This window comes from Falco peregrinus, chromosome 6 (assembly GCF_023634155.1).
Source record: "Falco peregrinus isolate bFalPer1 chromosome 6, bFalPer1.pri, whole genome shotgun sequence".
NCBI classification, from domain to species: Eukaryota; Metazoa; Chordata; class Aves; order Falconiformes; family Falconidae; genus Falco; species Falco peregrinus.
Genome location: NC_073726.1, coordinates 15,764,330 through 15,777,129, shown reverse-complemented (window position 1 = coordinate 15,777,129; position 12,800 = coordinate 15,764,330). Strand labels below are relative to the sequence as shown.

The following is a 12,800-nucleotide window of genomic DNA, read 5'->3' as shown; positions in this document are numbered from 1 at the left end:
CCCCCAGACTCCCCATATCCCCCTGACCCCCCCAAGCCCCCCCTGGACCCCCAAATCCCCCCCAACCCCCTGGACTCCCCATATCCCCACGGACCCCCCCAAGCCCCCCACGGACCCCCAAACTACCCCCAACTCCCTTAACTGCCACACAGGACCCCCAAAGTGCCCCTCTGACCTCTAACTGCCCCCCAAGCCCCCTAAAAGCCCCCCCCAGCTGACCCATAGGACCCCTAACTGCCCCCCCAGTCCCCTAACACCCCCAATAGGACCCCTAACTGCCCCCCCCCAGCCCCCTAACTCCCCCATAGCGTCCCCTAACTGCCCCATAGGACCCCTAACTGCCCCCCCCAGCCCTTCTACCTGCCCCATCCCCCCCTCAAGTGCCCCCCTGACCCCTGCCCTGCAGGGTGTCAGTGGGGAGCCCGGGGAGCCTGGGGTGCCGGGACCCCCCCCTGTGCCGGGGGGGCTGCGAGGCCATCGTGGACACGGGGACGTCCCTCATCACCGGCCCCAGCGAGGAGATGGAGGTGCTGCACCGCGCCCTGGGGGGCACCCCTGCCCTGGGGGGGCAGGTGGGTCTGCGCCCAGCTCCCCGCTTGTGGGGGGGCGGGGGGAGGCACCCAGACCCCTGGGTCCCCTGTTTGGGGGTGGGGGGGCACCTGGACCCCTGGGACCCATGGGTGGGTGGTGCCTAGATGCCTGGGACCCCTTTTTCGGGGGGAGAGGGGGCTTCAGGACCCCTGGGACCCCTGTTTGGGGGTAGGGGGTCCCTGGCCCGGCCGCTGGGGTCCTCATGCCGCTTCCCCCCCCGCCCAGTACATGCTGGACTGTGACAAGGTCCCGTCTCTGCCCAACGTCACCTTCGTCCTGCAGGGGCGTGAGTTCCCCCTCAGCCCCCAGCACTATGTGCTCCAGGTGAGACCCCTGTGTCCCCCTGTCCCCCCGCGCCCGTCCCCCCCATGTCCCCCATCACCCCTGTGTGTCCTCATCACCCCCTGATCCCCCTGTCCCCGCTGTCCCATGTCCCCCACCCCCATCCCTGTCCCCATCTGTTTCCCCTCTGAGCTGGGTCCCCGTCCCCATTGCTGCCCCCTGCCCCCCCTCCCTGTCTCCATGTCCTATCCCTGTCCCCAGTGCCATCCCCATGTCCCCGTCCCCATCCCTGTCCCCATGACCCCAATACCGTCCCCATCCCTGCCCTGTCCCACGTCCCCCAATCCTGTGCCCATGTCCCCAGTGCCATCCCCCTGTCCCTGTCCCCATCCCTGTGCCCATGTCCCCAGTGCCGTCCCCATGTCCCCATCCCCATCCCTGCCCCGTCCCATGTCCCCTTCCCTGTCCCCATGTCCCCAGTGCCATCCTCATGTCCCCTTGTCCCCATCCCTGCCCCTGTCCCTTGTCCCCATGTCCCCCCCCTGACCCCACATCCCCCTGTCCCCATGTCCCCCCCTCTGTTCCCACACCCGCTGCTGTCCCCAGTGTCGCAGTGGGGGGTCCCCCACCTGCGTCAGCGGGTTCATGGCACTGGATGTGCCCCGGCCCGCGGGGCCGCTCTGGATCCTGGGGGACGTTTTCCTGGCGCGCTACTACGTCACCTTCGACCGCGACCACAACCGCGTCGGGCTGGCACCCAGCAAGTGACCCCTGGACCCCCAAGGGACCCCCCCCCGGGGACCTGGGACCCCTCATGGACCATCATGGACACCTGGGACCCCCCAAAGGACCCCCCCCCCCAGATGCCTGGAACCCCCCCCCCGGGAACCTAGGACCCCTCGTGGACCACCGTGGACACCTGGGACCCCTAAGGGACCCCCCCTGGAGACCTGGGACCCCCAAGGGACCCCCCCCAGACGCCTGAGACCACTTACAAACCACTGCAGACACCTGGGACCCCCAAATGATGCCCCCCTGGAGGCCTGGGACCCCCAAGTGACTCCTCCCAGGGGCCTGGGTCCCCTTAGGGACCACCCATGGACACTTGAGACCCCCAAGGGAACCTCCCTGGGGACCTGGAACCGCTTACGGACCACCACAGACACCTGGGACCCCCCAAAATGACACCCCCCCCCGGAGGCCTGGGACCCAAGTGATGCCCCTGGAGGCCTGGGTCCCCTTAGGGACCTCCCCTGGGGACCTGGTACCCCTCATGGACCACCACAGGACACTTGGGACCCCCCAAATGACACCCCCATGGCCCGAGGCCTGGGTTCCCTGCCAGGGGAGCTCCAATAAAGATGCTGGTTTGGGGGCTCTGGGTCCCGGCTGCTCCCTGGGGGCGACCCCAAGAGACTGCGCCCCCCCTCCCCTGAGCTCCAGTACCTCCCAGTACCTCCCAGTTCCTCTCCAATAGCCCCCAGACCCCCCCCAGTAGCCCTCATAGCTCTTTGACCTGTCCTTCCCAGTGCCCCCCCAGTAACCCCTAGTCCCTCCTGCTTCCTCCCAGTAATTCCCAGACCCTCCTGCTCCCTGCTGCATGGCGGGGGCCTCAGCTCGTGGAGGCGGTTGCCTAAGTGTCATGTGGGCGGAGTGTTAACAGTGGGCGGGGCTTCATCTCAGCCGCCGTTACCTTTGCTTCGGTGGGGGGGCTTCACCTCACAACCGCCGTTAACTCTTCGGTGGGCGTGTCCTCACTTCAAGGTGGGCGGTGCTTCACCTCAGCCGTCGTTATCTCCCTTCGGTGGGCGTGGCCTCACTTCACGGTGGGCGGAGCTTCATCTCGCCGTTATCTCGCTTCGGTGGGCGTGGCCTCGCCTCACGGCCGCCCTTATCTTGCTTTGGTGGGCGTGGTCTCCCCGCGGTGGGCGTGCCCCCCGCGCGCGTCCCGCGCCTGCGCAGAGCGGCGGCCCCGGCGGCAGGGCGGGATGCGGCAGCCGCCGCTCCGCTCTCTCAGCCCCGGCGGCGGCGGTCGGTAGCTGCCGGCCGCGACTCTCAGGCTTATCGCGATGGGTTGGCAAGCAGAACGCGATAAAGTGGTGATCAACGTGGGCGGTGTGCGGCACGGAAACCTACCGCAGCACCCTGCAGACGCTCCCTGGCACCCGCCTGGCCGGCCTGGCCGAGCCGGGAGCCGCCGCCCGCTTCGACTACCGACCCCCTCGGCGGGGGAGTTTTTCTTCGACCGCCACCCCGGCCGTTTTCGCTTATGTCCTGAAATTACTACCGAACCGGGAAGCTGCACTGCCCGGCTGATGTTTGCGGGCCCCTTTTCGAGGAAGAGCTGGCTTTCTGGGGGATCGATGAGACGGACGTGGAAGCCTGCTGCTGGATGAACTACCGGCAGCACCGGGACGCGGAGGAGGCTCTGGACAGCTTCGAGAGTCCCGAGGGGCCGCGGCCGCCGGAGCCGGCCGAGCCCAAGCGGCTGTGCTTGGAGGAGGGCCGGCCGGCCGGCTGGTGGCGGCGTTGGCGGCCCAAGCTCTGGGCCCTGTTCGAGGACCCCTACTCCTCCAGGATGGCAAGGGAAGGGGGCTTCGGCGGTCTGGGAAAGGGGATGGGGGCAAGCGAAGCCAGAGGGGTTTGCGCGGGGGATTCGGGGGCTCTGAGGGGGTGTAGGGACAGTCTGAGGGCATCTAGAGGGTCTGTGAGAGTAGGGGCTCTGAGGAGATCTGGAGGGTCTGTGAGGAGATTTAGGGGCTCTGAGGAGATCTGGAGGGCCTGTGAGGAGATTTAGGGGCTCTGAGGAGATCTGGAGGGCCTGTGAGGAGATTTAGGGGCTCTGAGGAGATCTGGAGGGCCTGTGAGGAGATTTAGGGGCTCTGAGGCGATCTGGAGGGCCTGTGAGGAGATTTAAGGGGCTCTGAGGAGATCTGGAGGGCCTGTGAGGAGATTTAGGGGCTCTGAGGAGATCTGGAGGGCCTGTGAGGAGATTTAGGGGCTCTAAGGGGGCTTAGAAGGGCCTGAGGCCATCTGGAGGGTTTGTGAGGGGTTTCGAGGGCTCTGAGGGGGTGTAGGACAGTCTGAGGGGATCCGGAGGGGTCTGTGAGGAGGTTTGGGGACTTTGAGGGGGCTCTGAGGGGTTCCAGAGGGTCTGTGATGAGATTTAGGGGCTCTGAGGGGCTAGAGGGGGATGTGAGGAGATCTGGAGGTCTGTGAGGAGATCTGGGGGCTCTGAGGGGATCTCGAGGGTCTGTGAGGCGATTTGGGGACCTGAGAGGGTTTAGGAGTGCCTGAGGCGATCTGGAGGGTTTGTGAGGGTGTTTCGGGGGGCTCTGAGGGAGTGTAGGACAGTCTGAGGGGATCTGGAGGGTCTGTGAGGAGATTTATGGGCTCTTGAAGGAGTTTAGGGCAGTCTGAGGGGATCTGGAGGATCTGCGAGGAAGTTTTGGGGATCTGATGGGGTTTAGTGCAGTCTGAGGGGATCTAGAGGGACTGTGAGATTTAGGGGGCTCTGAGGGGATCTGGAGGGTCTGTGAGGGGGGTTGGGGAAATCTGAGGGGGTTTGTGGGGGGCTCTGAGGGGTTCTTGAGTGTCTGTGAGGGGGATTAGGGGTGTCTGAGGGGTCTTGAGGGGGCTCTGAAAGGATGAGGTGATTTTGGGGGGCTCTGAGGTGGTGGGTTCAGGGGGTATCTGGGGAGGCTGGGGGGGGGGGCTGTGAGGGGCTGTGAGGACCCATGAGGAGGAACCGCAGAGCTCTGAGGGTCGGAGACACTGCAGGACGGGGGGGGGGGGGGGGGCATGGTTGGGGGTGGCGCTGGGGGACACTGCGGGGACATGGTGGGGGAGCTCTGAAGGGATAGGGGACACCGGGGGGGGGGTCCATGAGGGGACGCCGGAGGGTGGCACAGGGGGTGACGAGGGGGACATGGGGCCATCTGGGGACAGGGAAGGGGGTGCTGTGCTCCCCCCCGCAGTGTGTGGTCACCCCCCAACGTCCCCTGTCCTCGCCCGATGTCCCCTGTCCCCCCCCCCTCACAGGCGCTGGCCCTGATCCTGCCGCAGCGGGCCTGGGGGGGGGGCGGGGGGGGAAGCGGGACCGCACTGCGGTGCCCCCTCCCCCCCCCGGCCTGTCCTACATCCCCTCCCCCCCACCCCGGGTCCCCCCCCCCTTCGCTCACTCCCCCCGTGTGGCCTACATCCCCCCCCTGCTGTGTCCCCCAACCCCCCCTGCAGCCTGGCCTACATCCCTCCTGTCCCCTGGTCCCCCCCTGTCCCCCCTCCCCGTGTCCTGGCCCCCCCCAAACCTGGCCTATATCCCCCCCTCACGTCCCCAGTGTCATCCGCCCCCCCTTCCCATGTCCCCAAATCCCCCACCCCCACCTGGCCTACATATTGTCCTGTCCCCCCCCTGCCGTGTCCCCAACCCCCCATCCCCCTGGTGTGTGTGTGTCCCGGTATCCCCCTATGTCCCCGAACCCCTCAGCCTGACCTATACCTCCCCCCCACATCCCCCGTCCACCCCCCATGTCCCTGTACACTCCCCCCAGCCTGGCCTTCATGTCTCCTGTGCCCCTCACCATGTCCCCCTGCCTCCCTGTGTACCCCTCCATGTCCCTGTGGCCCCCCAGCCAGGCCTGCATGTCCCCTGTGTACCCCCTGTGCCCCCCACTGTGTCCGCTGTCACCCCCATGTCCCTGTGCCTACCCCCTCCCTCAATATATGGGGGGCTCAGTCACTGCTGGGGGTTGGGTGGCTGGACCCCTGGATCCCCTCCCTTAAAATATGGGGGTTGGTGACTGGCGGGGGAAGGTCAAGCGCCTGGACCCCCAGTGTTCCCCCATGATTATATGGGGTCTCAGTGAATTGGGGTGGGGGGGTCACAAGCCTGAATGCCTGGGTCCTTCCATCAATATGAAAGGGGGTCAGTGAATTGGGGGGGGGGGCGGCAGTGTCAGAATCCCTGGACGCCTGGGTCCCGTATATTAGTCTATGGGGGGTCAGTGACTGGGGGGGTCACGAGCCCGGACACTTGGGTCTCCCTATCAATATATGGGAGTGATTATATAGGGGTTTGGGGGGCGGGGGGGGGGCGGGGATTCACGAGCCCAGACACCTGGGTCCTCTGTGTTACTCTGGGGGGGGTTCAGGATATCAGAGTCAGGGCGTGGGGGGCGATCAGGAACCCGGGCACCTGGGTCTCCCTATCAACATATGGGAGTGATTACATAGGGGCTCAGGGTATTGGGGGGGGGGGGGGGGGGGGGGAGGGGGTCAGAAGCCCAGATGCCTGGGGTCCCCTATATTAGTCTGGGGGGGGTTCAGTGAAACGGGGGGGGGGGGGGGGGGGGGGCGGGTCACAAGCCCAGACACCTGGTCTCCCTATCAATATACGGGAGTGATTATATAGGGGGCTCAGGTATTTGGGGGTGAGGGGCAGAAGTCCAGATGCCTGGGGTCCCCTATATTAGTCTGGGGATTCAGCAAACCAGGGGGGGTCACAAGCCCAGACGCCTGAGTCTCCCTATCAATATATGGAGTGATTATATAGGGGTTCAGGATTATATAAGGGTTCAGGGGTGTTGGGGGTGGGGTGGGGGGGTGGGGATCATGAGCCTGGATACCTGGGTCTTCTGTGTTCGTCAGGGGGGGGTTCAGGATATCAGAGTCGGGGCTCGGGGGGTGGTCAGGAACCCGGGCACCTGGGTCTTCCTATCAATATATGGGAGTGATTATATAGGGGTTCAGGGTATTGGGGGTGGGTCAGGAGCCTGGACATCTGGGTCCTCTGTGTTAGTCTGGGGGGGTTCAGGATAAAGGGGGGGGGGGGAGCAGTCAGGAACCTGTGTGCCCACATTCCCCCCCCCCTCACCCCCCGTCTCCCCCTGCCCTCACAGTACGTCGCCTTCGCCTCCCTCTTCTTCATCCTCATCTCCATCACCACCTTCTGCCTGGAGACGCATGAGGCTTTCAACCCGGGTGATCAACAAGACGGAGACGGTGCTGACGGGCAACGGGACGGGGACGCAGGTGGCGGTGGAGGTGGAGACTGAGCCCTTCCTCACCTATGTGGAGGGCACCTGCGTCGTCTGGTTCACCTTCGAGTTCCTCATGCGTGTCAGCTTCTGCCCGGATAAACGAGACTTCGTCAAGAGTAGCTTAAACATCATCGATTTCGTGGCCATCCTGCCCTTCTACCTGGAGGTGGGGACTGCGTGGCCTCTCCTCCAAGGCTGCCAAAGATGTCCTGGGCTTCCTGCGTGTTGTGCGCTTCGTCCGCATCCTGCGCATTTTCAAACTGACGCGCCACTTCGTGGGGCTGCGGGTGCTGGGCCACACGCTGCGTGCCAGCACCAACGAGTTCCTGCTCCTCGTCATCTTCCTGGCGCTGGGGGTGCTGATCTTTGCCACCATGATCTACTACGCCGAGCGCATCGGCGCTGACCCCGATGACGTGACGGGCAGCCGGCACACCTACTTCAAGAACATCCCCATTGGCTTTTGGTGGGCTGTGGTCACCATGACCACACTGGGCTACGGCGACATGTACCCCATGACCTGGTCGGGGATGCTGGTGGGGGGCTCTGTGCGCCCTGGCGGGGGGTCCTCACCATCGCCATGCCCGTCCCCCGTCATCGTGAACAACTTCGGCATGTACTACTCCTTGGCCATGGCCAAGCAGAAATTACCCAAGAAAAAAAACAAACATATTCCCAGGACCCCCCCAGCCGGGATCACCCGGCTACGGACCACCCGTTGCACCCCAGAACCCCACCTGGCAGCCCCCTGCCCCCCCGCAGACCCCCGGCCTGTCCCCTGGCGCAGGAGGAGGTGGTGGAGATCAACCGGGCTGGTGAGCGGCACCCTGATGCTGGGTGGGGTGGGGGGCACGGGGGTAGAGTGGGTGTTGTGTTTTGGGGGAGCCTGGTGTATATTTTGGGGGGGGGTATTTCAGGGGGTGTATTTTGGGGGGATATTTCTGGAGGAATGTGTATTTTGGGAGTTTATTTTTTATATGTTTTTTATTTTTTATGGATTTTTTTATATTTTAGTTTGTTTTATATATTTATTTTTGGGGGGTGTTTTGGGGGCATATCTGGGGGTGGGTTTGGAGGGGGTATTGGGGGCATGTATTTGGGGGGTATTTTGGGGAGATTGGTGCATTTTGGGGGGCATTTTTGAGGGGCTGCTATTTTGGGGGTGGTGGGTGTATTTTTTTGGGGGGTGTATTTGTGGGGGCTGTATTTTGGAGTGGGGGGTAGCGGTTTCGGGGGGGTTAACACCATATGTGGCACCCCAGAAGCGTGCATGGGGGCGGGTTGTTCCTGGGAGGGGTGCTCATCCCCACAGAGTGGGGGGTTCTGCCCCATATGTTGCACCCCAAAAACTGAGGGAGGGGTTCAGCCTTATATGGGGGGGGGGGGTTCAGCCCAACACGCAGCACCCCAAAACCAAGGGGGGGCTTTTATGGGGGGGCACCCAGCCACAGAGTCCCAGTGTGTGGGTGCCCCCCCCTGAGGGGTGCCCCCTCCTGCAGAGGCCCGCCCCAACGGGGAAGCAGGGCGCGCGGCACTGGCGCAGGAGGACTGCCCCCCCATCGACCAGCCCCTGTCCCCCGAGGAGCGGGGGGGGCCCCCCGCAACAGCCGGAGGGGGCCGGGAACGCTGCGGCCGTGACCGAGCCTGTTTTCTGCTGGGCCCTGACTACGCGCCCCCCCCTGAGGGGCCTCTCCGGAAAGGTGGGTGCTGCGACCCCCCACAACGAGCACACACACACCCTCACACACATAACCTTGGGGTCCCCACAGCCCCCCCATGGGCACCTCGATAGCCCCTGGGGGGGCATCCACCCCCCAGGGCACTCCTGGGGTCCTCATGGTCCCCCCAGGGCACCCACTGTCCCCTGTGTGCCCCCTGGGGGCACCCTGACACCTCCTGGGGTGTCTCTCCCCTCCCCTCAAAGGGCACCCCAGTCCCCCGCCCAGGGCACCCACAGCCCCCCCTGGGGGCACCCTGGCAGGGTCCCCCCCTCAAAGGGTGCCCCAATACCCTTTGGGGGTCCCACCCTGCCCCCTCTGGGGGTCCCAGAGTCCCCCCAGGGCATCCCATCCCGCCCTGTCCCCCTGCCGCATGCCCCCCTCCCATCCCCCAGACGCCGCTGTGGGAGCAGGTGGGTGCTTGCCCCTGCCCTGAACTGGGAGAACTGGGGAGGGGGTGGGGGGGAGCACAGCTTGCACAGACCCCCCGGCGCTGGGGGGCTCTGGGTGCTCCTTGCACACGCGCGTGCAAGCAGCGGGGCTGGCTGGGGGTGGGGGCGGCCCGTCCTTGTGCGAGGGGGCAGGTCCCTGTGCGAAGGGGTGTCTCCCGTGGGAGGGTCCCCATCCTTGTGTAACTGGGGGGGGCTCTGTCCCCATGCAGGGGTCCCTGTCCTTGTGCAAGGGTGAAGGTCCCTGTCCTCATGTGGGGGTCCTTGTCCTCGTGCCGGGGTCCTTGTCCTGGTGCGAGGGTCTCCATCCTCGTGTAAGGGCAAGGGTCCCTGTCCCAGTGCAAGGGCCACTATCCTGGTGTAAGGGTCCTGGCCCACATGAGGGTCCCCGCCCCGCCCGGGGGTGACCCCGCCCCCCGCGGGTCCCTGTAGGAGGGTAGGAGGGTGTGTGTCCCCCCACACGAGGGTCCCTGTCCCCGCGTGACCCTGTCCCCTGTCCCCTTCTGTCCCCAGCGCTCGTCACCGCCTGAGACCTCAGACGGCGCCGCAGGTCAGCTGGGGGGGGGGAGGGTCCCCTGGCCACGCCCACTTCGCACAGCCTGCGCATGCGCATCCCCCCCCATCCCCCCCGCACGGCGCTGCTTCACCCCCCCACCGGGTCCCCTCTGGCGTTTTGGGGGGGCAGGGGGGGTACCCGGATTCCTGGGACCCCCCCCAACTTGGCAGGGGCTCCCCAAAAGCCTGGGTGCCCCCCTCCCTCCATGCTTCCCACTCGCCCCCCAATGCCCCTTGGGGGGTCCCCCAAGCCTCGGGGGTGCCCCCAGCTCCTGGGGGCTCCCACATTTTAAGGGAGGGTGTCCTGTATTCCTGAGGGGGAGCCCCCATCTTTTGGGGAGGGTCCCCATTTCCCTGGGTGAGGGGTCCTAAACACTTGGGGGGTGATCCCCAGGTCCTGGGAAGGGTCCTAAAACCCTTTGGGGGGGGTGGGGGGGTGTCCCCAACTCCTGGGAAGGGTCCTAAACCCCTTGGGGGGGGGATCTGTACAACTTTGGGGGGAGGGGGCAAATTTTTGGGGGGGTCCGCTTTCCTTAGGGGAGGGTTTAGTGAGCCCTGGGAAGGGAGGGGGTTGGGGGGGTTTTGGGGGGTCCCTGAGAAGGGATTTGGGGATACTGACACACCCCCCCAAATTTCTGTCTCCCCAAAGGCTACGAGAAGTCGCGGAGCCTCAACAGCATCACAGGGGTGCGGGTGGCGCCAGCTGCGCCCCCCTTCGGCTCCCCTGGCCCCCCTCGGCGCCCCCGTTCCCCCATCCCCTCCATCCTTTAAAGTGGTGGTGGGGGGGAGACCCCTCCTCCCCACCCCAACACCCCCTTTTCCTGCCCCTACACACCCCCCCTGCAGCGGGGATTTGGGCAGAGAACGGGGCAAAACGGTAAAAATAATCAGTGGCAGTGGGGCTGAGGGGAGGCTCAAAATGGTGGCTGTAGGGACACCCCCTCCCCCCCCCACCCAAAAAAAATTGACTGGATCCCTTCAAAATGGGGGGGTCCCCTAAAAGACTGTGAAAGGGGGTGGGGGGGTGTCCCTCCCCCCTGTCACCCCGCCTGGCTGCACTGCACTTTCTAGAGTGTCCCCTCCCCTCAATTTTGGAGCCGGACCCCCCCATCTTTGGGGGTCCCTGCTCCCTACCCCCCGCCATGATCACTCAGGACTTGGGGAGCCCCCCACCCCCCCCAAACTGTCGTCTGTGTCCCCCCCATGTCCCCCTTCTGTCTCTGTGTGTCTCCCCCTGCCCCCACCCGGGCTCCCCACCCCTGCAAGCAATAACTGGAGCTGCTGGACACTCGATGGCCGAGGACCACGGTGGAGGTAGGGCCACCGCCCGGGTGTCCCCCATGTCCCCCTGATGGTGGCGCTGGCACCCCGGGGTGGGGGGCATCAGCAGGGGGCCTGGCCCCAATGTGAGGCCAGGCTGTGTTTCCATGGCAACGGGGCTAGGCCGGTGCCTCCATTGCGAGGCCAGGATGTGTTTCCATAGCAATGGGGCTAGGCCTCGCTCTACTGCAAGGCCAGGCTGCATTTCCATGGCAATGGGACTAGGCCAGTGCCTCCACTGCGAGGCCAGGATGTGTTTCCATAGCAATGGGGCTAGGCCTCGCTCTACTGCAAGGCCAGGCTGCGTTTCCATGGCAATGGGACTAGGCCGGTGCCTCCACTGCGAGGCCAGGCTGCATTTCCATGGCAACAGGGCTAGGCTGGTGCCTCCACTGAGAGGCCAGGCTGCGTTTCCACAGTAATGGGACTAGGCCAGAGCCCTACTGTGAGGCCAGGCTGTGTTCCTCTGGTGATGGGACTAGGCCAAGCTGTGTTTCCATGGTAACAGCACCAGGCCAGAGCCCCCAGTGTGAGGCCAGGCTGCGTTTCCATGGCAACGGGACTAGGCCTGGCCCAAGTGCGAGGCCAGGAGGCCAGGCTGCATTTCCGCAGCAACAGCACCAGGCCTGGCCCCACTGCCAGGCCAGGCTGCGTTTCCATGGTTACGGCACTAGGCCGGAGCCCTCCCAACAGGCCCCTGGCCCCACTGGGGGGGGCCGGGACCCCCCCAGAGCCACTCCCCCCTGCTGGGGGGCCCCTGGGGGGGGGCAGTTTGGGGGTGGGGCCCCCCCGGTGCCCCCCCCCCAGCATGTCTGCATGTCCGTACCACCCATATTTATCATTATATGCAAAAAACAACCGACTCCAAACCCCCCTGAATTCACCCCGGGCCTGATCTCTCCCCCCCACCCTACCACCCCCCCTCCCCGGGGGCCTCCCTCGGCCCTGTGGCCTCTATGCAATGCAGCCCACGGGCTTGGGGGGCCCCACCCCCCACCCCAGCGTGGCGGGAGCCTTATGCAATGACTCCTATGCAAATGATATGCTAATGAGGACTAATTGCTCCCTGACCGTTCCCCAACCTTCCCCCCCCCTCCCCAATTTGCTGCATGTTTGGGGGGGGGGGCCTGTTGCCTCGTGCTTTTGGGGGGGGGGGGGGTGTCTCCAGCCCCTCCCCCCTGGGCTGCGCTGTAATGAGCTCCCCCTCCCCTTAATTACTATTTCTTAACTCCTCATGAATAATTTATTACCCCACCCCCGGGATTGGTGCAATCCCCCCTCCCCATTTATCTCGGGTTATTTTTGGGGGGGGGGGGGTGTGCCCCCCATTTTGGGGGGGGGTGTCTGACTCAGGAAGGGGGGGGCGGGGCTGTGCCAAAAGGGGGGGCTCCCGGGGGGGCGGGGCGGGACGGGGGGCCCAGCGGGGAGGGGCTCAGAGCTATTTTTTCACGCGGGTCTTTATGGAACTTACTGAGCTGCGACAATAAAGTGACCAAACGAGGTGGAAGTGGCCTTAAAATGGGGCGGGGGGGTGTGTGCCTGTGGCCCACTGGGGGGGTCCTGCCCCCACCCGACACTAGAGTCCCCACTCTGGCACCCTGCAGGTATGGGTGGGGGGTGCCTAAGTGCCGGGGACCCACCCCCCAGACCCTCAGGGTGCCCTTCCCACCCCTGGGCGCCCCTCCCACTCCGAGGTGCCCCCCCCCCCAGGCCGCGGTTGTGTGCAGGAATAGAAAAGCCGTTTATTTCAGAGGTGCTGGAGCAGGGGGAGGGGTAAGGGGTGGGCCCACAGGGTGTTGGGGACATGAGGGATACACACGTGGGGGGGGTGGGACATGAGGGGGGTG

The 12,800-nt window shown here is 65.3% G+C and overlaps 2 protein-coding genes across 2 annotated transcripts; both read left to right on the top strand.

The window, feature by feature from the left end:
• The first annotated feature begins 388 nt into the window (after positions 1–388).
• Positions 389–2,264, top strand: LOC129784738 (cathepsin D-like). The gene is made up of 3 exons (XM_055808242.1): positions 389–572; positions 817–915; positions 1,480–2,264. Exons 1-3 carry the CDS (start codon positions 522–524, stop codon positions 1,639–1,641), a joined length of 312 nt encoding a protein of 103 aa, XP_055664217.1. The 5' UTR covers positions 389–521; the 3' UTR covers positions 1,642–2,264.
• A 579-nt stretch (positions 2,265–2,843) lies between these two features.
• Positions 2,844–12,316, top strand: LOC101910372 (potassium voltage-gated channel subfamily C member 1-like). Its single transcript, XM_055809013.1, is given in 11 exon segments — positions 2,844–2,999; positions 3,001–3,087; positions 3,090–3,147; positions 3,150–3,459; positions 6,770–6,851; positions 6,853–7,080; positions 7,082–7,591; positions 7,593–7,652; positions 7,654–7,726; positions 8,411–8,611; positions 10,283–12,316. Coding segments are annotated over 11 exon segments (1,788 nt in total). The 5' UTR covers positions 2,844–2,942; the 3' UTR covers positions 10,405–12,316.
• The last annotated feature ends 484 nt before the right edge of the window (positions 12,317–12,800 follow it).